The 25,297-nt window shown below is 42.4% G+C and overlaps 2 protein-coding genes across 18 annotated transcripts in view; one reads left to right on the forward strand and one right to left on the reverse strand.

The window, feature by feature from the left end:
• SYNRG (synergin gamma) overlaps positions 1 to 14,797 on the forward strand; it is a 93,608-nt gene extending 78,811 nt beyond the window's left edge. For 8 of the 15 annotated variants that reach the window (XM_061174689.1, XM_061174696.1, XM_061174697.1 and 5 more), the window contains 4 exons: positions 10,544 to 10,627; positions 10,963 to 11,073; positions 11,428 to 11,463; positions 12,480 to 14,797. In XM_061174689.1, coding sequence (XP_061030672.1) covers positions 10,544 to 10,627; positions 10,963 to 11,073; positions 11,428 to 11,463; positions 12,480 to 12,611 — 363 coding nt within the window. In that variant the 3' untranslated portion in view covers positions 12,612 to 14,797. The remainder of the gene's footprint in view (positions 1 to 10,543; positions 10,628 to 10,962; positions 11,074 to 11,427; positions 11,464 to 12,479) is intronic. The other 7 variants (XM_061174692.1, XM_061174699.1, XM_061174698.1 and 4 more) reach the window with 4 other exon arrangements.
• A 1,897-nt stretch (positions 14,798 to 16,694) lies between these two features.
• DUSP14 (dual specificity phosphatase 14) overlaps positions 16,695 to 25,297 on the reverse strand; it is a 28,453-nt gene continuing 19,850 nt past the window's right edge. For 2 of the 3 annotated variants that reach the window (XM_061175444.1, XM_061175445.1), the window contains exons 2-3: positions 19,082 to 19,160; positions 16,695 to 18,014 (exon numbers count right to left, since the gene is read on the reverse strand). In XM_061175444.1, the coding sequence (XP_061031427.1) occupies positions 17,326 to 17,922 (597 nt within the window). In that variant the 5' untranslated portion in view covers positions 17,923 to 18,014; positions 19,082 to 19,160 and the 3' untranslated portion in view covers positions 16,695 to 17,325. The remainder of the gene's footprint in view (positions 18,015 to 19,081; positions 19,161 to 25,297) is intronic. The other variant, XM_061175446.1, reaches the window with a different exon arrangement.

Below are 25,297 nucleotides of genomic sequence, written 5' to 3' on the forward strand. Positions count from 1 at the left end.
GTGTGGGGTTTGGTTTATTTATTTGAACCCTGATCGTGTTGATGTGGTAAAATTGGACTACTTCTTAGGGAATTTATTAGGAATTCATTGATTAGGAAATTGGTACCACCCTATGGGAAAGGTGTCTGGCAACATGCTTTCCCCTCCACCTGTGAACTCATTGAGAACAAGGACCAAGACCACATTTTGTTCATCTTCTGTCTGACCAGGCACCGTGTAAATACCCGGTAAGTGCTGAATGAATGAAAGGACTTGAAAACATTCAGAGCAGTTGACCTGGTAATTCCACTTCTCAGAAAACTGCCTAAGGCAAGAGTTCTACATACAAACTCACAAAAAGAAGCAAGTTAAATGCACAAGTTGTTCTCTGTAAAAGTGAAAAATTGAAAATAACCTAAAAGTCCAAATCTGGAGAATTAGTTGTGTGACTCTTCATACTAGGATGTTAGGCCGCCATTTTTTAAAGAAGCACAAAGTTTGAAATAACACAGAACTATTACTACAGGGCTAGAAGGAAATATGCCAGAATAGTGATAGAGTTGTGTTTGGGTGATAAAACCCTGGTATTTTTAAAAAATACTTCTAAACTCCAGCTACGCATGAAGTTGGTTGGCTAGTAATGTACGTGGCGTGCCTGTGAGGCTGTGGGATGGAGAGGGACATGTTACCAGGTGTGTCCCCTTTGCATCATTAGCATCGCAGTTCATCAGAGCCTCTCTACTCGGACTCACAAAGGTCTCACCTTTAGGAGAAAATCTAGAGATTCTCTCACCTTTAGGAATCTAGAGATCAGTATGGGTCTGGGTCTCTCCTAATTCGCCCACCTTCTGCTCCTAACCCTGTGCTGATATGACCACATTAAGCCTAAATATCATCATCATCATTAGCCAACTTTTACTGGGTGATTACTGTGTGCTAGACCCTATTCATAACTCTTTACGTAGATATAATTAATACAACAGTCTTGAGGGTAGATACTGTTATTCTCCCCCTTTCTTACAGATGAAGAAACTCAGGCACAGAGATATTGGTGAGACCTGGACTCAGTCTGAAAGTCCTAAGTCTGCTTTTTCAACCACTATATTCTGCTGCCTCCTTGAAATGGGCAAGTTGGCTGGGTAAAAGCAGAAAGGCAAAAGCCTTTTGGGGAAGAGTGGGTTGTTATTTAGCATCAAGGTTAATGAGATGAAACATCAGGAGTCTATCTTGGCAGCGACTTGATATAAACAGGCAAGTTCTTTTCTGTACACTTTTTCCCCTGTTTATATCCCAGGACTATAGAGTAGCTTAAAAGAGTCCCCCTTGCCACTTAGATTTTAAGTTTCTTTGTTCTGGTGACAGGCAGTTTCTTCTTGTAATTAACATTTTGAAAACTAGACTTCTAGACAAACCCATCTCTTCTGGTGCTATTAGAAAAAGATGGCTGTGGGAATTCCCTGGCGGTCCAGTGGTTAGGACTCGGCGCTTTCACTGCCGAGGGCCCGGGTTCAGTCCCTGGTCGGGGAACTAAGGTGTCACAAGCTGCCTGGCAGGGCCAGAAAAAAAAAGAAAAAGAAAAAGATGGCTGTGATTGCAAAGCATCTTTCTTTGCCGTGAACTCCTTAAAGAAAAGGTATCACAAAAGACCAAGTGTGTTAACCAGGTTCATTATGTATTAGTCCTTTTCAGTTTGGAGCAAAGGATATTTGGGGAGAATCTTGGCCTGGATTACTGCTTTAAGGGAGCTGCTGTCAGTGGGTGAGATGGAAGTCAGTTTCATCCTGGTACATCTTGCTCATGAGAAAGGTTTGCCTTCTTGACTCTGATTGCCCCTCCAGACCTTTCTTTTCTTTTTTGATTGCCCCTCCAGACCTTTCTTTTCTTTTTTCTTTTTCTGTAAAATACATATACAGTAAAATGCAAAAATCTTAGTTATACCGCTCAATGGTTTTTACATATGCATACCCCATATAACCCATACCCCTATCAAGATACAGAATAGCCCATCATCCCAGAAGCTTTCCTTATGCTCCTCTGTTGTCATCACCCCACTCAGAGATAAGTCATATTCTGGTTTTTTACACTAAGGATTAGTTTTGTTCAGACCTTTTTAAAGAAGCCATAGAATTTGGTTTTGTGATTTCAAAGGAAGCCTGTTGGGTTTGGTCACACATCTAACTTAGGAGTGTTGCCCTCTCACTTACGGTGGTTCTAAATCCGTCCACATGGCAAAATAGGAGGTAAGTGGGAAGAGTGGCCAGGCATTCTTGCCCTCTCCTTCAAACTCCCATTAGGAACATCCATTTCTAGCATCCATGTCTAGATGCTAGAGTGATTTTTACCTGACATTTTTTAGGCACCAGGGAAGGGTAGGTATCTGCCGCTAGACAACACAGGAATGCATTGCACATTGTACATGACCGCCACTGAGTATTTGTTTCCCCAGTTACCCATGCTATTCCAGTTATAGTTGCTTTTTTCACCAGGTTAGCTGTGACAGAAAAATAGTCATTCTTTACTCAGGTATCTTTCCTGATAATACCATGGCATTTCCTCTTGGTAACTGGTAGGTCCTCGGTCTATAAAACTTACTTTAACTGCCCACTGCATGAATAGCATACATTCTACAGAGGAAGTGTAAGGTTAAACTTGTCATGAAGAAGACAAGATACTTTAAAAATAGATGCGTAAATGTAAATGACACAAAAACCAACATCTGTGTAATTTAATTCAGTTGCAACAAAACTATACATACGCCAAGGACTCTGTATTAGAGGCTCAAAGCAGAGAAATCATCACTAGAGAGAGGCATAATTGAGGTTGTATAGGCAGCTTTTAACTTTTTACATCATTACTTCGTTTTAAGTAGAATTTAAAGTTATTTATTGAACTTAATTGCCACAGTCAGGGTCTTTGATTCCAGTAACACTGATGTAATAGTTACTGTTTCTTTTGCACCTAAAACCTGCTTGGCATTGTGCTGTATGCTTTCCATTCCTTCTCATTTAATCCTGGTAACAATCCCACAAGGTCAATAGTGTAATCCCCATTTTTACAAGGGCAGAAATTGGGGCTCAGAAAAGATGAAACTTGGCTGAAACTTACAAATCTGGGATTTGAATGCAGATCATTGTCTAAAAATCCATTCTTCTTCCTTCTGTGTTGGTCCCAGCTTCCAAGGTATTAAAAAATGACTTGTTTCTTCCCACGAAGACTCCATGAAACTATTCCCATCAAAAGGAGGCTGCATTACTTTTCTCCAGTGAAAAAGTTCCAGGATGCAGCTTGGGCTAAGGAAAGCAGAGTACACAGTCTTAACCTCCAAACTGTGGCTCCTTAATATTTCTTTAAGCTGGAAGTGATACTAGCAAAGTTTTACATTTCCCTTTCCCTTTCATGCTCCCTTTATCCATGGACTAAAACTCCCTCTTGTGGCAAAAGCCTATCTCCTCTGGGCACAGGTTGAAGGAACTTTTTTCTCAAGAGATAAAAAGCCCCTACTTCAGTGAGATGAGTGAATTGTTATCGTAAAGTTTTATTTCATGGTTGTGGATTGAATTGAAGTTCAGTAGGTTTGTAACTAAGACTCAGTCCTGGAAAACAATACTAATCCATTTTTGCCATATAAAATCTACGAGAAGAGACAGGACTGTTATTCTCTGACCTGTGGTCAACTGAAAATCACCCTGGCTCTGTGATTCCACTGTTACCCTCAGTATAATAAAATTCTTCTGTACTTCCTTTTGATGTAAAATAAGCAGTGAATTTCAGAGTACTTACTTCCCATTGCTGTGGCATGTCAGGAGAACAGTTTTTTTGTTTTGTTTTTTAATTAATTTATTAATTTATTTATTTTTGGCTGTGTTGGGTCTTTGTTGCTGCACGCGGGCTTTCTTTAGTTGCAGCGAGCGGGGGCTACTCTTTGTTGCGGTGCACGGGCGTCTCATTGCAGTGGCTTCTCTTGTTGCGGAGCACGGGCTCTAGGCACGTGGGCTTCAGTAGTTGTGGCATGAGGGCTCAGTAGTTGCGGCTCGCGGGCTCTAGAGCGCAGGCTCAGTAGTTGTGGCGCACGGGCTTAGTTGCTCCGCGGCACTTGGGATCTTCCCGGACCAGGGCTCGAACCCGTGTCCCCTGCATTGGCAGGTGGACTCTTAACCACTGCGCCACCAGGGAAGCCCCAGAACAGTTTATTTTTTTTAGTAATGATAGCATTTTTGTCATCTTGCCAGTCTGCACAGTGTTTTAGAGACAGAATCTTCATCATGTCTCTGCACGGCTGTCTTCAGTTGGCAGAAGGTGGATCTGGTAGACAGAATAACGCCTCCCTGCCCCCCAAAAATGTCCACGTCCTAATCCCTAGATCCTGTGAATGTTTTACCTTATGTGGTAAAAGGGACTTTGCAGATGTGATTAAGTTAAGGGTCTTTGGATGGGAAACTTATCCTGGATTATCTGGGTGGGCCCAGAGGCATGACAAGGATCCTTGTAAGAGGATGGCAGGAGAATAAGAATGAGAAAAAGCAATGTGACAGTCGAAGCAGAGAGAGAGATTGGCAGATGCTACACTATTGCTTTTGAAGATGGAACCGTGATCCACAGAGTGTGCAGGCAGTCTCTAGAAACTAGAAAAGGCAAAGAGGCAGATTCTCCCCTAGAGCTTGCATAAGGAGGAATGCAGTGTTGCCAACCCACTTTAGACTTCTGACCTCCAGAAGTGGAAGAGAATAAATTTATGTTGTTTTAAGTCACTAAATTTATGCTAATTTGTTATAGTAGCAGTAGGAAAAATTACCAGGAAAAAAACATTGTAACCAAGAATGGTTACATTGTAACCAAAATCAAAGGTGTGGAATTGCTTGTGGAACCTGTGTCTAGATCACTCTTTGTATCAGTCAAATTAGGTTCTGCAGCGGTAACAAACAACACCTCCCAGCCCCAGTTCTTAGCAATGTGAAACAACAGAGCTTTATTCCTAGCTCTTGTTCCAGATCCATCTCAAGTTGGAGGGTCTCTATGCCATGTCCTCCTTACTCAGGGATCTGGGTTGATAGAGCCAACACCAAGTGGAACGTAGTTGGTCACCATGGGAGTATCAAGGGAACATGAGAAATAGCACATTGGTCTGGCTTCCTTCCAGAAGTGACCATATTACTTATACTCACAGTCCATTAACACCATGGCAAGTTACACGACTGTGCCTAATTTAGAGGGACAGGGAAGGCCCATCCTACATTTGTCCGGAAGGAGGAGAATAAGTCTACTGGTAAAGAACGCTAAAATACTACCAAACTCTTCTTCCTTAATAATGATTTTCTTGGATGCCATTTTAGTAGTTTATTACTGGCTAAAGATTCAGGATTATATATCCCAGTCTGACTCTGGGACTTGTCAGTGTATGCAGGTCATGTCTAATATAGCTGGGTTTTTAATCTTTACTAAATGCATGACATACTTGCCAGTTAAAGTAGGTGATATGCAATTTAAGGTGCCAGTAGAGGGCATACCTCCTTATAGAATTAGGGCCATTTGATTGGTGTCACACTGTGTACTACAATAATCTCCCTGCTAATAGATGTGTATTTATAAAGGTTAATTTTATCATTTGAAAGATTAATTTGACTACAGGGTAATTTATGCAGAACCTTATGATTTTCACTGGAGATTACGATATGACCTTTTCATTGGCTTCTTTTATTCCTTTGGTAAACAGGTATTAAAAGGGCTTTTATTAACTTGGATTTGATTTCAAGATTCAGAGAGTTTCCCCGGGTTCTAATTATTTCTCAAATTGTCCTCATTCAGTAACATGATAAATGTCTATAATGTAGATTATAGACATGCTACTATGTTTTTAACCTCTTCAAAAAGCTTGTTAGATTTTGTCAAAGTGAATAATTGTGATGATCATTTAGAGTATTTTATCCTTTCCAGAGCCCTTTTTATGTATCTGTGAGGGTCCTAACACTAATTGAAGGAGGGAGGGAGGTAGGGCAAGTGAAATTGTTACTATTTTACGAAGGACAGAATTGGACAGCAGACAGATGATAATTCCACCTGCTTCTAGGTTTGACCAAATTGGCCGTGATTACACTAAAAAACAAACAAAAAATTATTCTCTGGCTTGGCTAAGGCCATGTAGGTTCACACAGTTGAAACTTCCACCTCCCTTTTTCTTCTCTGAGAACTGTGTATCCTTCCTTCCTTAAGTGTGAGCCAAATGGATTCAGCTCAGGTTAGTTTAAGAGAGGTTTATGGAACCTAGCACATGGTTTACTATTTCAAATTAGAAGTGGATGGGGAGGGACTTCCCTGGTGGTCCAGTGGCTGAGGCTCCACGCTCCCAATGTAGGGGACCCGGGTTCGATCCCTGGTGAGGGAACTAGATCCCATATGCATGCTGCAACTAAGAGTTCGCATGCCACAACAACGATCCTGAGTGCTGCAACTAAGACCCAACGCAGCCAAATAAATAAATAAATATTTTTTTAAAAGATACTTATTTCATATTAAAAAGAAATGGTTGGGGAAATATCATATATAATCTACACATTTTTCTAGGGAGGAACCTTTTTTTTCTGGGGAAGAATAATACAGTTTTGCAAATACAAAGACAGTATAGTAACTCCTCAGTGGTTCAGCCTAAAGTAACTATAGAACATGTAGCTATTATTTTATTGTCAAATCTGCCATCATCCTGGTCACCTCAGTATTCATGAGGAAAAACCAGCCAACATGCCAGGCTCCCAGATCCTTGACTCTCTGGACTACAAGCCCCTTGTCTCTGTTTCACTTAAGCCACCCACTTGCATGATCACACTGGACTGTGTTATCACATCACACTGCAGAGCCTGGGCAATCTTAAACTCAGACATCTTTCTGAGCCCAACTTGGTAACTCTAGAACTTTCTCACACTTGACTTGCTCTGCTCTTGTTTTTGGTTCTCAAGACAGGACAATGGACCCTTTTACTTTGTTCCTATCGACTCCCTTCCATCTTCACTTCCTTTCGCACCTGCTTTGTCCTTAGTGTTTGAGGTTATTGATGTCTGTCATAGGACAACCAGCTGTCCTGGTTTGCTCAGAACCGAGGGGTGTCCTCAGAGCTAAAATGGCAGCAGTCTGGCACAGACCAGGAAGGTGGTCACCCTAGTCCATTGTATCCATATGTGGACATACTATATGGCGGTGCTGCATGCATCTCTTCCCAACCCCATGTTCAGTGACATCACATTGGTAGCTCGAAATCGACCATAGGGGGAGCATTTATACCATGGAAATCAGCAAATGCTTCAAATCAGGGCTTGACTTGTTTTGTTGATTGTCTAGACTTAAGGTGATAGAGAAAATGTTAATAATGTAGATTAAACTTAAAAGTATGCTGTGTCTGTAGCCATTATGTTGTGAGTAGAACCAAAAGCTGAGGAAAGATTCTCCAGTATTCAAGAACTATTATCTGATTCAGCAAAGAAGTCACTCATGTATTTGACAGACAAGTGAAGTTCTGAAGTACGTCTGAGTCATTTCACTCTAGCCCTAGTCCTTCACATGAAAACATCAGCCTTCGCATCAGAACTAACACTCTTTCAGGAAAGCAGGCAAAGGTTGTTGATCTAAGAGTTGGGCAAAAATCCAAGAAAGCATTTTGTGAGAACAAGATACTATGTGGGATTTACAATAAAGATGATGGTATATTTTATCATTTGTAAATTGTGTGCTACACATTCTTTATATCAGTAAAATTTATAATCAGCTTACATACGTGTGTGGGTTTATGTGTATATATGTATTTATATGCGTGCACACATAGGTCTTCCTCTTTGGAAAGTCAGTTCTTAATAGTCGGGGAGGGGAGCAGTTTTGCCCCAAATTAGCCAGGGATCCTATGTGCAGAGGACAGATCTTACAGGTCTTTTAAGCTCGTCTTACAATTATCCAGCTTAAAATGTCAATGGTGCCAAGTTTGAGAAACTCTGCTCTAGGGCATGTATAATAAGAAAAATAAATTAGTTCATGTATACCTAACTTTCACACACTAAGAATCCAAAATCTCTTTTTCTTAATTGTTTTAATTGAAGTATAATTGATTTACAATGTTGTGTTAATTTCTGCTGTACAGCAAAGTGATTCAGTTATACATAATACACATTCTTTTTTTTACATTCTTTTCCATTATGGTTTATCATAGGATATTAATATAGTTCCCTGTGCTATACAGTAGGGCCTTGTTGTTTATCCATCCTATATATACTAGTTTGCATCTGCTAACCCCAGCCTCCCACTCCATCCCTCCCCCAACCCCTGCCCCCTGTGCAGCCACCAGTCTGTTCTCTATGTCTGTGATTCTGTTTCTGTTTCATAGATAGGTTCATTTGTGTCATATTTTAGATTCCACATATAAGTGATATCATATGGTATTTGTCTTTCTCTTTCTGGCTTAATTCACTTAGTATGATAATCTCTAGTTGCATCCATGTTGCTGCAAAGGGCATTATTTCGTTCTTTTTTACAGCTGAGTACTATTCCATTGTATATATGTGCCACATCTTTACCCATTCATCTGTTGATGGACATTTAGATTGTTTCCATGTCTTGGCTATTGTAAATAGTGCTGCTGTGAACATAGTGGTGCGTGTATATCTTTTTTGAATTATAGTTTTGTCTGGATATATGCCCAGGAGTGGGATTGCTGGATCCTATGGTAATTCTATTTTTAGTTTTCTGAGGAACCTCCATACTGTTTTCCATAGTGACTGCACCAACTTACATTCCCACCAGCAGTGTAGGAGGGTTCCCTTTTCTCCACACCCTCTCCAGCATTTGTTACTTGTAGACTTTTTAATGATGGCCATTCTGACCGGCGTGAGGTGGTACCTCATTGTAGTTTTGATGTGCATTTCTCTAATAATTAGCGATGTTGAGCATCTTTTCATGTGCCTCTTGGCCATCTGTATGTCTTCTTTGAAGAAATGTCTATTTAGGTCCTCTGCCCATTTTTCGATTGGGTTGTTTTTTTGCTGTTGAGTTATATGAGCTGTTTGTATATTTTGGAAATTAAGCCCTTGTCGGTTGCATCATTTGCAAATATTTTCTACCATTCTGGTTTTTTGCTTTGTCTTTCTGGGGTTTTTTGGCTGTTTTTATCTTCTTTTATTATTCAAGTGTTTTTCGTAGTTGAGGAATCACGTACATACAGTGAAGTGCCCAGATCTTAAATGTATAGTTGGACCAGTTTTGACAAATGCACACACCATGTAGTACACACCCCATCAGTATATGGAGTGTTTTCATCACACCCTAAAGTTCCCTTCTGCCCCTTCCCCGTCAGTCCCCTGATCTGATTCCAAAAACAACCAGTGATCCATTTTCTGCAGATTTCCATCACCATAGATTTGCCTGTTCTAGAACTTAATATAAATGAAATTATGTAGTGTATATATTCTTGTGTCAGCTTCTTTTACGTAGCATTTCGTAAAAATTCATCTGTGTCGTGTGTATCAGTCTGATCCCTTTTATCACTGAGTAATATTCCACTGTATTAATATACTGTGGTTTTTTCAATCCATTTTCTTGTTTAAAGATACATGCTATTTCCAGTTTTGGCTAATATGAATAGAGCTGCTATGAACACTTCTTGTACAAGACTTTTGTTAACATGTTTTCATTTCTCTTGGATAAAAATATCTAGGAATTGCAAGCTCATATAATAGATGTGCATTTTAACTTTTAAGAAATTAACAGCTTTCAATCATTGGGCTTTTCATCATTGGGCGACACGCTCCCTATTTCATAGATTTTTTTGTAAGGAATAAATTAAATAATGTATGTAAAGAGCCTAGTGTACTGCTTAGCACAGGTAAAGACTTGTTAGCTGTTAATATATTTATTCTCCCTAGCCGATAACATCCAGATCTCTCGTTCTTGAGTGCTAGGCCTGTATATCCATCTGCCTGCTCATATAGCATCAGAACTCAGCTGTCCCACAGGCAGCTTCGACTCGGCTTGTACCAAATTGAACTCTTCTCCCCAGTCTCCATCCCCAAACTGGTTCTCCTCTCACGCGCCCCGTTAGGGTGAATCCTCTCAGTTGCCCAGTCCCCTCCCCTCCTCGCACATCTAACAGATCCCCCAGGCCTGTTGATTCTGCGGCCTTAATAGCTCTTCATGTGTCCATTTCTCTCCATTCCGCACTGTTGCTCCCTCAGTTCTGACCTTCGGGACCCGTCTCCCGGCTCGCTACTGCAGCCTTGTAACAGAGGCCCAGACCCCCAGTTCAGTGCCTGCATTGCAACCAGAGGGGTCTGTCCACAGTACAAACCTGATCCTGTCACCATCTAGTTACAACCATAGGGCTTCCCAGGATAAAGTCTCAACCCCTCATATTCCTTTCAAGGCCTTCGTGCTCCAGTTTCATCTCCTCCCTCCTTCCGTAAGCTTGGCCCCCACTCCCTAGATTTCTTCTCATACCTGATCTTTTGCTTAGAGGCCTTTGCCCAGGCTGCTTATTCTACATAGAGTAGATACCCTTCCCTCCCCTACCTCATCCTACCCCACCCCTTTCACCTAGCAAACACCCATCAGGACTCAGCCACCGTGTTTCGAAGTTCTCAGAAGCATTCTCTGCCACCACGCTCCTTTCCCCTTGAGTCGGGTAAGTGCCCCCCCCCTTCCCCCTTGTGCTCCGGCGCTCGGTCCTTACCCCTAGTGTGGGCCTCGTGGCACAGTGTGGCCTGATACCCACCTCGCCCTGACCCTAAACTGAGCTCTCAGAGGACAGGGACCACTTTGTGCTCATCCTAACGTCCCTAGCGACTAGAACACAGCAGGGCAGGCACTCGGAAAACGTCTGGGAAATGGAATAATTGTACTGGTGGTGGTAGAGAGTGGACTGAATTTGCTGCTGGACCTGTTGGGACGTGTGATCAGGGAGCGAAACCGGCAGCGTGTGGAATGGCTGGCTTCTTACCGTTTGTCTTGTCCTCACAGCCTGATGAAAATTCACTGGATTTTTCCTCTTGTATGCTACGGCCCGGGATCGAAAACGCTCAGGAGCTTGCTTGTGGGGTGTGCCTTTTAAACGTGGACTCCAGGAGCCGGGTAGGTCACCCGCCTTCCCCCCTCCCCTGCACGGTCTGCTTCCCTGACCGACCCAGGAGGCAGCCCCGTCTGGCCCTTCTCGGCAAGGTCTGTGACCAGAGGCGGGGAGTTTATCAAGCCCTGAAATCTGACCACAGAAGCAGACACGTTCTTTCAAAGGGGCAGCGGGGGGAGCTGTCGAGGGGTGGAGGCAGCTCCTGCCTTTCTAAGGAGCGGGCTTGTTGGCACGTGCCTGCCCACCCTCTGCACAGTGGGGTGGCAAGGAGAAAAGGTTAAACCTGTAAGGACTCGTTTGGAGGCCAGCGGCCCTGTTCTGGGAATTTTGTTGACCTTATGGTTTCAACGTTATTTCAGAAAGAAGAGAAGCCTGCAGAAGAACATCCTAAAAAAGTATGAACCAGTTACACGTTATCTTAGCGTCTCCATCTTAATTTTGAGTGTGGAAGGCAAATTCAATGATTCCACTGCCATCCTGAGCTGTTCCAATCATGGATCCTTTGCTGAGTCCTTTTCATTCCCATAGTGTTTGATTCGGTCAACTAACATGTCCGTGCGGGTCCACTTCCGTCTCGTGTGCATGCTTGTGGCTGGCTCATAGTTGGCTTCTGGTGTTGCGGTTATTTTTCTCTGGGATGAACACGGTAACAGAAAGAGCAGCTTCTGGAAGACGAAGTGGTAGTGACACACAGAATGAGATCAGAGAGCTTCAGGACTTGGCCGTTAGCAGACAAAAACAAATTGTTTGGGTTTTAGAGCTTTATTTATTTACTTGCTGAGCTTTACAAAACACCCCAGGAAGTGATTGAGGTTAGGCCTGGCTGACTGTAACTTACTGGTAAGCAGTATTCATCTGGAAATCATTCTGCTGTGTTTAACATCTTTATTTTTTACAAATCCTATACCTATTTGGACTTTTTAATGATGTCAGTTTGGTTATCAGCTCCGAATGGCATTAGACCCTAAGAGTCTTTAATCTTTCATTTGCTTTCATGATAGGACTGTAATCAGCCTCAGAAACTTAACGGATGGCATGTTAAAGTCAAATGCCAGCCTCAGGGAAGGGCTGCTTTCTTCACAGAGAGATCAAAATGATCTTCAGCCCGTGGCTGTTTTCGTCCCGTGTCAGGACCCCTGCCGACCCCCACAGCCTCTGTCTGCCTTTTCTAGGAACGATTTGGCCTCCTTTTGCTGAAACTGGGTTTAACAGTAAAGATTTTTTTTATACCTTTAATTAGCGGCGAAAAACTTTCTCGCTTGAATTCCTGTAGCCACCTGCTCAGCTTTTGTGTGTGCGCCAGTTTGGCCTCAGCCTCTGTGAGCTGGAGAGGGGTCCGTGCCGGCTGCTGGTCAGTGCCCAGGTGTGGAGGGAGCCTGACTGGCCCCCCATGTCTGTTTCCTCCCGGCAGGCGTTCAACTCGGACACGGACAGCTTCAAGCTGGCGTATGGGGGACACCAGTATCATGCCAGCTGTGCCAACTTCTGGATCAACTGTGTCGAACCGAAACCTCCCGGCCTCGTCCTGCCTGATTTGCTCTGAAGTCTCCTGAGAGCTCCTCTGGGAAGTACTGGCTGGGTTTGTTTGTTTTCCATCACACCCCTTGGGGTGACAGGGACCAATAAACAGAATGCGAATGCTGCAGAGCTCCCCCCACCGCCATCAGTCTACGTGAAGAAATCCTCAGGAGGTGGCGGGGGAGGAAGTGCTGCAGAAGTTCCCAGTCTTTCCCACCGACCACCTTTGCCCCCAGGTTCCCACGGCCAGTCTTTGGGATTCGGGGTAAAACTGCTCTACCCAAACTGCACTGGAAGTTTGCTAACTTATCTCTAGTTCTCTTAAGATGTTTTAAAACATGGACCACAGTTTTCTTTATCTAAGGAATATTTGCTGCTGCAGTATTGAAACTGTGAAGAATTGACATTTGAAGAAAACTGGAGTTGGAAGGATGTTTTGAGCCAGTGTTTTGTGTGTATCTAGAACACCTACTGTTCTGTGAAGTAGAATGCATTTATCCGCATTTAGTTTGTTAATATCTGACATGAATAAAAAGGGGAAAATTGTGATTAAACTGATATTCTTTTTATAGAAAAAATGCTGCTTCTCTCCATTGGACAATGGCAGGTGGGTGAGGGCAGATTTACCAGCTTTACTGTTGCAACCGAACCAATTCTCTACTCTTTTCGTTCATTTCTAAGACTGTCAACTTTTAAGAAAACTTTCTCAAAACATGCCTGGGAACTTTGCAGTGAGAAGAACGTTCATTTTGATAGAGGCCTGAATCTCGGGTATCGGGGTGAGTATCGTTGCCCTAAGGCGCCGTCACTGAAAGCCTTGTTTTACCTCACACACAGACTGTGAACGTGATATTTTTTTCAGATGAGATTTGCAAAGCCAGCTGAATGAAATCTCTTTGCAGAGGCTTCTAGCCAAATTTCCAGAAATGACTGCACAGGGACCAATACCGTAGTATCTGTGGGAGACCGGGAAATTAATTCAGGGTTAGAAGGTGGAGCTCCTGGCCTAGCGAGGAGAAAAGTAAGATGTGTATTTGTGGTTAGAGGCACGTGACTTAGAAGCAAAGGCAGGAAATTATTCAAAAACAGCACTGAGTTTTAGAAGGAAAAGGCTCATGCTCTCTGGTATAGGGAATTTTCTTTGCCACTTAAACTGAATGCATAAAATCAGGGGGAAAAAAGCCAAGTGGTTAAAGACTGTGTTATTCCTGGGAAGAACCGGCCAAACTAGGACACACGTTTCTCTCAATTGTTCATTACGTGCTTTGTGAAGAGATTTTGAATCTTGTGTGTTTCACTTTGTATGGCTTAAGCTCTCTGACCTAGACTGTTTTTATTTGTAAACTGGAACAGTTGGTTTTGTCTGTGTAATTGCTGCTTTACATAATTAATTAGATCATTTTCCCTCCTGAGGACAAAACTTGAGGAAATTCTGTTTTGTTCCACCTTACTACCTTTTACTTCCATCCGCTCCAAGAAAGGTAGACAACGTTTTCATTCCCGAGCTGTTGAGGCTTCTGCTTTACCTGGCTGCGCGCCAGAGTGCACAGAGAACTGTTGATGAGGTAAATCTGTTTTTCTCATTTGCTCCAGATGATACCATCTCCAGCTACTAATGACTGGGACTGCTGTCTCTGAACTGTTACCTTTGCCCTCCACAGAGCCAGTGGGTGTTAGTGACAACAAAAGTGGGCTGGTTTCTAGCAGGTTTTGCCTGAGGCCTCTGGGTTCCGCTTTAGCCTGTGCAGCACCTAGGGTTTCAACATGGCACCAAAATTCAAGCAGCCTTCTAATTGGTCTTATACATTCCATGATAGACCATGATAACAAAATCTACCTTTGCGACAAGAAATGTCTCCCAGTTTGACAGAATTTACATTGCAGAGACATTTTTTGGAAATGCTATGTGGACTATTATTCTGTCACAGTGGTCCATACTGATGACATTTTAGAAAGTATGCTCACCTGTTAACTAGATTGGCTTCCATTTCTAGATATATTCCAGAATGCCTCAGATACAATTCGTAAGTATAATTACTGCTGACCTTACCAAGTATCATAGGTTTAGTCACTCCATGGGAGGTGCCGGGGAAAATACAGCAGACATCAATAAAAAGCCTTTGCTATGAAGAGTATTCACTACTTTCAGTATCTGTTTAGTACTGGAAATGTTTTATTAGATCCACCAATAAAGATCTGGAGAGTGTGGAATACCGTTGCATTGATTTTCTTTATGCAGGTTTATTAAAATGAGTTAACACTGCATTCAGCTTCACCTCAGCGCTTGCTAGCCAAGAGCCCAGTGTCCTTGGAAACAGTAACCAAGGTTACTTACTTCCATACAGTGCATTGTGCAAGCTGCTTCACCCCCTTCTTGAGTGGCAGTTAGTAAGCACTGTTTTGGTGTTGTATTTTGCCTTTAAATTTTTTATGGCTTAGTGTGTAATTTTTGTCCGGACATGCTTGAGGTAGAAGCAGCACAGGGTGTATTAGGATATTATCCATGCTTTATTTTTCCTGTGGCTACTAGTTAGTTCACATAGGTTGCATATTTTAAATTATTTGAATATCTTTTGTGTGCATATGCATAATTCTTTGCTAATTTACAGATACCTTCTACTTGCCTTTTATTTAATGACTAGCGTGTTCTTAAGCTTTGAAAAGATTATAGGGCCTTTATGTTATAGAAATCTGAAATGTTTGCTCTGCACTGGGGATCACTACAAAATATCCCATCACACCTTGGAGGTCATGTACCTTCCTTCGTGACCTTTAGCTAATAAACTCCAACATTTAGATAGGAAAGGTGTTAGGCTTCCCAAGTGCTAAGTTACATCCCAGTAGTGGCATTTGCCAGGATTTCTGCAGGAAATTTTTCTTAATTACCAAGAACATCTGTCACCAGGTGTTTTCTTACTATATACAATTTGATTTTTGCACGTTTATCCAGAGACTACCAGACTTACTAGAGTTTGCCTTCATACTGTAGAAGCCGTAACCTCCAGCGAGAGTTTGTTTTTTCTGATTGATTTTTGATCATGTGCTGCTGAGGCATTTATGGGTTGCTCTGATTTCCCATAGAAACTATTAATTTCATTTTAATTTTCCCTTCTAGACAGTAATGGTGCATGTTTATAAAAGTGGGCAAATTGTATAAAATAAGAAAAGGTGGAATTTAGAGGGAAACCGTTGCCACAAACCAGGTAAAATCTGGAGGATATAATGTATATAAATATGCGGCCACTGGCATTATATGTAGGGCTTCTTGCCAAACAAACAGACTGAAAATCTAGGAAATTTTTCTACAGATAAGCAAGGAAATGAAGTAAAACAAAGCCGTTGCTGGGACAAGCAGCTCCCCTATAAAAGTAAGGAGCAACCTGGTAACTCCCAGTGGTTTCCCAGGAGCGTGGAATAGAGAAGAGCTAATAGAAACTTCTACCAAGTCCCAACCAGTTTCTGGGGGCTTCCCTGGTGGCGCAGTGGTTAAGAATCCGCCTGCCAATGCAGGGGACACGGGTTCGAGCCTTGGTCCGGGAAGGTCCCACATGCTGCGGAGCAACTAAGCCCGTGCACCACAACTACTGAGCCTGCGCTCCAGAGCCCACGTGCACAATGACTGAAGCCTGTGTGCCTAGAGCTGGTGCGCCGCAACGAGAGAAGCCCACGCACCACAACGAAGAGCAGCCCCCACTGGCCACAACTAGAGAAAGCCCGCGAGCAGCAACAAGACCCAACGCAGCCAAAAATAAATGTTTTTAAAGAAGTTTATAAAAAAAAAAAACAACAGTTTCTTTGATGGAGGACTCACTGCTTTGGTGCCCTCCAGTTCCCAAGAGACAACTGAAAACTGTACCCTTTATTACACTATGCTGTTTTCTACTGTTCCAACACTGTGAATTATTATGTTTGTTTGTTAATATCTGCCCATCTGCAAGGATGGGCAACACTGACATGATTCAAGTGGGATGTCTGGTTTAAGGAGCATTCATAATTATCACAGGAGCCATATTTTAATAGTTATTGGAGAGCATCTTTTTTCCCTCATCCACACACACACCACACACACACACACCCTGAAATTCTTATTAGTAAAAATTCCAATATGTTAAGCAGATATATTTATTAAAAATAATGCTAATATAGTCCTGGGGCACATTGATTCCAACAGGGTGTTTGCAGCAGATTTCAATATAATTACTTAACAGCTAAATAATAAAGGCTTGTTTTTTTAACTTACAGAGTCACTAAATAATTAACGGGGGGAAAGGAAAGAGGGCTGATCCAGTAGAGACTGACACTGGTATCAATGTTCCCTAAGCATGTGTTTGGTCGGCAGCCTTGGGCAAAGCTTGTATCTAAAGGGTTAATCAGGGCCCAAAGTGATTTTTGCACTGAGCTCCTCCCATGATGCCAAAAGGCATGGGATTGAGAATAGAGCAGAACCAGTTTGTTAAACTGTTCAAATTGTTAAAAATGATTAAAAGCCAGTTAAAGATTTTCATAAACACTATTCCAAAATGTTAGTTTTAAAAATGTCAGTAGCCGTGTAAGCATTCCCCTTACGTTCCTCCCCTCCCTCTCTCTCTCTTAAGATGATAGACATGAACACCCAGTGTAAAAAACACTTCAGGGAGAACCAAAAGGCAACCACTTGGAAAGAAAGGTGAAGAGGGGAGCAGACGCGTGCAGCAGATGCTGGTACTGCTCGAGGGGCTGCTGATGCAGGCTTCGGTGACTTATATCCCCCAGTAAGGCATCAGGTGTCGGGACTCCTTCTCGTAAACGTCTGGAACTACGCCATAAGGTGTCTGTACCATTTTAACTGTCGACTTCCCAAAGAGCTGGCGCTCGTAGTCTATCAGCTGCCTCCAGAAGCCCACGTTGGGCCTGATGACGGGCCTCCGGGCTTTCACCCAGGTGTACGCCTCCAGCAGGCACACGTTGTGGTATTTCATCAGGTACGCGATGCAGAGCGTGGCCGAGCGGCTGACCCCTGCAGCACAGTGCACCAAGGTGGCCCCGTGTTTCCTGCTCACGCTGTGGATCTTGTCGGCCACGGTGTCAAAGTATAGTCCAATGGGGGCATGAGGCATGTCAGCCAGAGGCACTTTAACATATTCAAACTGGGGCCAGTTGAAATTGGGGATCTCGATGGTAGCATTAACAATGCAGGTGATGCCACGAGCCTGGAGGAGGTGCCGGTTGGAGGCTACACTGCCTCTGCCCAGGAAGAGCGAGGAAGTGATTTGAGCGATGCCTCCTATGTCTCCCTCAGAAATCATCCGAGGGGCCATGAGAGTCCGTGGTAGCGTGCTGTGACCTCTGGAGCTCATGAAGACGCCAGCAATCACACTTGCATCATTGGAAGCAAGACCAGAGTGTTTTGTTTTCCTCCACCAAGGAACTGGAAATTACAGTCACTTTCCTGCAAAATACAGGTATATGTCAGTACTTTAAATGCTACTGATTCATCACAGCCTTCTGCAGTGTTTGTGGAATGGGAAGGTGAAAGGATTAGAAATGCTTACTGTCTATAATAGTGTGTTCTTTCCAGGACATAGACAAATCATTTTCATCAATTAACAGGAAAAGTAGTCTAAGATGCCAATATGCAAAACCAATGTAAAAGCACTCTGGTGATTTTTTTTTTTTTTTTCAAAGGCACTAAATAGAAAGTCATCCTATTTTAGGAAAAGTTAAAGACAGAAAGAAGCCCAGCTAATCCCTGAACAACAATCTTGCAGGGTCTTGCTCTTATTGAAGGGAGTGGTATTCCCTGGTAATCAGGAAGAAATCAGAACTTGTGATCCTTTCTGTGGCCATGTTCTTTCATATACTTCTTGCCTACCTCCACAGCTATATGATGGCCATATTTTCCTAAACCTAAATCTAGACATAGAGATCGTACATAGATTATACTTACAAAGTATAAAAACGATATCACTTTAGGTAATACATCCAATACATGGCCTTTGTGGACTAAAGAGATACTGAATTGGATCAGTTACAGAAAAGCCAGGATATATGGTCACCTTAGCCCTTTATAATTTAAAAAATAGCTAACTCTATCATATTTGTGACATTTGAATACCTGTGCTATGTCATTTCCATGGAAACAATCCTAGGCAACTGGAAGGCCATGGTCTCAAAAATTCATTTCTCTAAGTTAATGAGCATTTTAGCTGACCTGACCCTGGGTGTGGCTAAATAACTTCACCTTCCGCAGCCAATTCTAAACTCCAAGATGTATCCCACTGGCTTAAGAGGTGTTGGAATTAAAATTTAACATTTGAACATCTATATTCTTTCATTAGTACAGTGGTCATTATAAAAGACATTCAATATTATATAGTCTTTCATACCACTTTATAGACTGTGCCCTCTGAGAAGCGTGCTTATCCCCACCCAGGGTACCGTAGGGATGCCCACAGTGATTTCAGTTAGACAAGAACATCCCCGGTTCCACAGACTGGTGGTGCTGGGGCTACTCACTTGAGGAGTCTGATTACTCTGGAGTCCTGCGTCTGGAAAGTGCTAAGTGAGTGCTGATCAAAGTGGATGCAGCTCAGATCTGCAGAAAGACAAAGGGGCAAGAATATGGTCAATCAGGAAGTTCAAAAGAATTCCTCCTGGGTTTTTACTACGAAATTGGGTTTGACTGGAATAAATCTAGGAAGTGGAAAGCATGTTAAATATAGCTCCATGTGCCTTTAAAGAATGTGCCAGTAAGAAGTATCAACCCAAGTCTCAGATTTTTGTTAATGACACATAACCCATGGTGTGAAAAATATTAAGTGCCGTTTTGGCCACAACCAAGATGAATTTGAGAGGAGATTCAGAGACTACAACATACTGAAATGTAAGGCTCTGCTCACGGGGCCAGCAAGAGATGCAGAGCAAGCTGGAATCTCTTCCCTGTGCCCACAGTCTACCTGGCAGCGTGGGACTGTGTGCAGCGTGCTAGATGCTACAGTGGGTGCAGCAGCCGGGCCAGGTGCCCGCAGCCAGCCAGCTTTGCGAAGAGCTGTGCTGCAGAGGTGGCTGCAGCTATGAACATCAACTACAGAAGGTGCTGGCGGTGGAGACCAATTTGAAATTGCTTTCATTTTGTATTCTCTTCCAGGTTGGCCCTCTTATTTACTCATTTATGTAACAATATGAGCACCAATCAGTATCATTAAAAATGTGTTCCTGGGCTTCCCTGGTGGCGCAGTGGTTGGGAGTCCGCCTGCCGGTGCGGGGGACATGGGTTCGAGCCCTGGTCCGGGAGGATCCCACGTGCCGCGGAGCGACTGGGCCCGTGTGCCGCAACTACTGAGCCTGCGCTCTAGAATCCGCGAGCCACAACTACTGAAGCCTGTGTGCCACAACTACTGAAGCCCGCGCGCCTAGAGCCTGTGCTCTGCAGCGGGGGAGGCCACCACAGTGAGAAGCCTGCACCCCGCAACAAAGAGTGGCCCCCGCTCGCTGCAACTGGAGAGGGCCCGCGTGCAGCAGCAAAGACCCAATGCAGCCAAAAATTGAATAAATGAATAAATAAATTAAAAAAAAAAAATGTGTTCCTTCCCCAGTGGCATGCAAATCAATGAAGTCAGAACACACCCTCACAAAATATAACTCAAAATGGCTTAAAGACTTAAATATAAGACATGACACCAGGGCTTCCCTGGTGGTGCAGTGGTTGAGAATCTGCCTGCTAATGCAGGGGACACGGGTTCGAGCCCTGGTCTGGGAAGATCCCACATGCCGCGGAGCAACTGGGCCCGTGAGCCACAACTACTGAGCCTGCGCTTCTGGAGCCTGTGCTCCACAACAAGAGAGGCCGCGATAGTGAGAGGCCCGCGCACCGCGATGAAGAGTGGCCCCCGCTTGCCGCAACTAGAGAAAGCCCTCACACAGAAACAAAGACCGAACACAGCCAAAAATAAAAATAAATTAATTAATAAATTAAAAAAAAAAAAAAAAGACACGACACCATAAAACTCCTAGAAGAGAACACAGACAAAAACATTCTCTGACATAAATTGTACCACTGTTCTCTTAGGTCAGTCTCCCAAGGCAACAGAAATCAAACAAAACCATAAACAAAACGACAACCTACAGACTGGGAGAAAATATTTGCCAATGATGCCACTGACAAGGGCTTAATTTCCAGTATATACAAACGGCTTATACAACTCAACAACAAAAAAACAACACAACTGAAAAATGGGCAGAAGACCTAAACAGACTGCTCCAAAGAAATAGAGATGGCCCATAAGCACATGAAAAGATGCTCATCACTGCTAATTATTAGAGAAATGCAAATCAAAACTACAAGGTACCACCTCACATCAGTCAGAATGGCCATCATCAAAAAGTCTACAAATAACAAATGCTGGAGAGGGTGTAGGGAAAAGGGAACCCTCCTACACTGTTGGTGGGAATGTAAACTGGTGCAGCCACTATGGAGAACAGTGTGGAGGTTCCTCAAAAAACTGGAAATAGAGTTGCCATATGATCCAGCAATCCCACTCCTGGGCATATATCCAGACAAAACTATAATTTGAAAAGATACACACACCCTTATGTTCATAGCAGCACTATTTACAATAGCCAAGACATGGAAACAATCTAAATGTCTATCGACAGATGAATGCATAAAGATGTGGTACATATATACAGTGGAATACTACTCAGCCATAAAAAAAGAATGAAATAATGCTATTTGCAGCAACATGGCTGGACCTAGAGATTCTCATTCTAAGCGAAGTCAGAAAGAGAAAGACAAATACCATATGATATCACTTATATGTGGAATCTAAAATACGACACAAATGAGCATATCTACGAAACAGACTTACAGACCTAGAGAACAGACTTGTGGTTGCCAAAGGTGGGTGGAGGGGAAGGATTGGGAGTTGGGGATTAGCAGATGAAAAGTATTATATACAGGATGGATAAACAATGAGGTCCTACTGTATAGCACAGGGAACTATATTCAATATCCTGTGATAAACCATAATGGAAAAGAATATAAATAACTGGAAAAAAAAGTGTTCCTCCCCCGTATGTCCCTCGGACTTTCCCACATAACCACTGCACTTAAATTTTCATTTTTTTACAGCTCTGTTGAGACATAGCTGATATACAATTTGATGTACAACTTGATGAGGTTTGACACATGTGTACACTCAAGACATCATGACCTCAAAATGATAAACATATCCGTCACCCCCAGAATTTCCTCATGCTCCTTTATAATTCATCCCTCCCTCACCCTCTAGCCCCATTCCCAAGCAACCACTGATCTGCTTTCTGTCACTACAGTTTACATTTTCTAGACTTTTATAAAATGGAATCATACAATGTAGGGTTTTTGTTTGGTCTGGCTTTTCACTCAGCATAATTATTTTCACATTCATCCGTGAAGTTGTGTCTATCAACAGGTCATTCCTTTTTATTGCTGACTAGTATTCCATTGTGCAGATACAACATGGTTTATCTCTTCACTTACTGATGGAAATGGGTTGTTTCTAGTTTTAGATTAGTACAAGTAAAGTTGATGTAAACACTCATGTGTAAATGTGTGGATATATGCCTTCCTTTCTCTTGGTTAAATACCTAGGAGTGAAAGGGCTGAGCCCTATGACATGTGCATATTTAACATTTTTTAAATAGTTTTTTAAAAATAGTTATAGCTTGCAGCCTAAGAGGCAGGCTTCTAATTAAACACACATATAAGGGTCTACTGTAAGCCTCTCCAAAGACCTCACAGGGCAGGCACTGTCTTTGCGCTGTCCCTCTGCTGTGTTCCAGAGCACCAGTGTTTCTCGGAGAGTAGCTTCTATGTGTGTCTGGCACCTTGGCTTTTGTGGCTGCCACCCAGGGGACACCTTTTGATCACCTAGCTCTGGGGACAAACACAGTTCTTGGCTGGCTACCAACCCTGGGGCACAACACAGACAGCCAACTGAAACACACCCTCAGTCTTTCTGTGAAAGAGGCCTATTTGCTTTTCCTGGAGCTTCAGCCTAAGGGGCCAGCTTCTGCTTTGGCACACTCTGGGGACAGAGGCCAGTGGACGCCATCTGTGTGTTCACCCTTTGCCTCACTCCAAGTCTCTGGTATCTTCCAGAAAGGAACTTGTATACTCATCTGGTATCCTGATTTTTGTCACTGCTGCCCAAGGGACACCTCTAGATCACCTGGCTCTGTTAGACAGTGGGACTTACTGCTAGTCATCCCACAAGACTGTATATTTACATACTTTAAAAGCTGGTGACTGAGACCCTTCCCTATCGAATACTGACAGGTCTGGGCCCACCTGCAACTACTGGAAGCCACTAAAAATAAAATAGTCTGTTTGGACAATCACAAAGGTTTGAGAGACAACCAAGATTAAGGCAGGGTTGAATGGTAAGATTCATCTCCTACACAAGGTCACTCCTCCAAGACTGGAAGAGGTGGCTCTTTTATCTAATGCACAGAAACCAACAGGGAGAGTCTAAAATTAAGATGAAAAAGTAGGGCTTCCCTGGTGGCGCAGTGGTTGAGAATCTGCCTGCCAATGCAGGGGACACGGGTTTGAGCCCTGGTCTGGGAAGATACCACATGCCACGGAGCAACTAGGCCCGTGAGCCACAACTACTGAGCCTGCGTGTCTGGAGCCTGTGCTCCGCAACAAGAGAGGCCGCGATGGTGAGAGGCCCGCGCATCGCGATGAAGAGTGGCCCCCGCTTGCCACAACTAGAGAAAGCCCTCGCACAGAAACGAGGACCCAACACAGCCAAAAATAAATAATAAATAAAATTTTTTAAAAAAAGATGATAAAGTAGAAGAATATGCTCCAAATGAAAGAACAAGATAAAACCTCAGAAAAAGTCATTAATGAAATGGAGATAAGTGATTTACCTCTTAAAAAGAGTTCAGAATCATGATCATAAAGATGCTCACTTGAGAAAAGAATGAACACAGAACTTCAACAAAGAGAGAGAAACTATAAGGAAGTATGAAAAAGAAGTCACAGCTGAAAAATACAATAACTTAACTCAAAAATACACTAGAGGGATTCAACAGCAGACCAGATGACAGCATAAAAAGGATCAGTGAACTTGAACACAGAGCCGTAAAACTCAAACCACTGGAGCAGTAAAAAGAAAAAAGAATGAAAAAAAGTGAAGATTGCTTAAGGGTGGGATAACATCAAGCAGACCAACATTTACATTATAGGGGTTCGAAAGAGAAGAAAGAGAGAGAGAGAGAAAAGGGATAAAAACATCCCTGACCTAAGGAAGGAAACAGACATCCAGATCCAGAGAGTTCCAAATAAACCAAACCCCAAAGATACCCACACCAAGACACATTATAATTAAATTGTTAAAAGTAAAAACACAAGAGAATTTTAAAAGCCAGAAGAATACAACTAGTTATGTACAAGGGAACCCCCCATAAGACTATCAGCAAGTTTTTCAGCAGAAACTTTCCAGGTCAGAAGGGAGTGGCATGATATATTCAAGGTGTTGAAAGAAAAAACTTCCAGACAAGAATACCAGCAAAGCTGTCATTCAGAATTTAAAGAGTTTTCCAGACAAGCAAAAGTTAAACTGGCCTTACAAGAATGAACGCAACTTTTTAAAGCTGAAAATAAAGGCCACTAATTAGTAACAGGAAAACATATGGAAGTATAAATCTCACTGGTAGAGATAACTATAGTACACTTTAGAAAAATATAATGTAAAGGTGGTATGGATTAATCACTCATACAACTAGTATGGAGATTAAAAGATATAGTAGTAAAAATATAATAAGGGATATACAAGATAAAATGGCGTAATTAAGGGATATACAAGATAAAATAGTGTAAAATGTGACATAAAAAACAAAAATGGGGATGGAGGAGTAAAAATGTGCTTTAGAATGAGTTTAAACCTAGACTGTTATAAGTTGTTATGTGTAAGCCTCATGGTAATCACAAAGCAAAAACCTATAGCAGATTCACAAAAGATCTAAGAAGAAAAGAATCTAAGCATACCACAAAGAAAACCATCAAACCACAAAATAGCAGAGCAAGAGAAGAAAGGGACAGAGGAATTACAAAACAGCCAGAAAACAATTAACCAAATGGCAGTAAGTACATACTTATCAATAATTACTTTAAATGTAAATGGACTAAATTCTGCAATCAGAAGACAGAAAGGGGCTGAATGGATTAAAAAAAAAAAGACATGCTGCCTACCTCAGATGTAAGGATACACACACTCACTTCAGATGTAAGGACACACACAGACTGAAAATGAAAGGATGGAAAAAGATATTCCATGCAAATGGAAGCCAAAAGAAAGCTGGGGTAGCTATACTTAGACAAAATAGACTTTAAAATAGAGACAAAGAAGGGCATTACATAATGATAAATGGGGTCAATCCAACAAGAGGATATAATAGTTGTAAATATTTATGCACCCAACATAGGAGCATCTAAATATATAAAGCAATATTGGAACTTTCCTGGTGGTCCAGTGGTTAAGACTCTGTGCTCCCAGTGCAGGGGGCATGGGTTTGATCCCTGGTCAGGGAACTAGGTTCCCACATGCTAAGATCCTGCATGCTGCACCACACAGCCAAAATTTTAAAAAAGTAAATTAATTAAAGCAATATTAACAGACCTCAAGGGAGAAACAGACAACAATACAATAATATGGGACTTTAATACCCCATTTTCATCAATGC

Source organism: Eubalaena glacialis, chromosome 19 (genome assembly GCF_028564815.1).
Source record: "Eubalaena glacialis isolate mEubGla1 chromosome 19, mEubGla1.1.hap2.+ XY, whole genome shotgun sequence".
NCBI lineage: Eukaryota > Metazoa > Chordata > Mammalia > Artiodactyla > Balaenidae > Eubalaena > Eubalaena glacialis.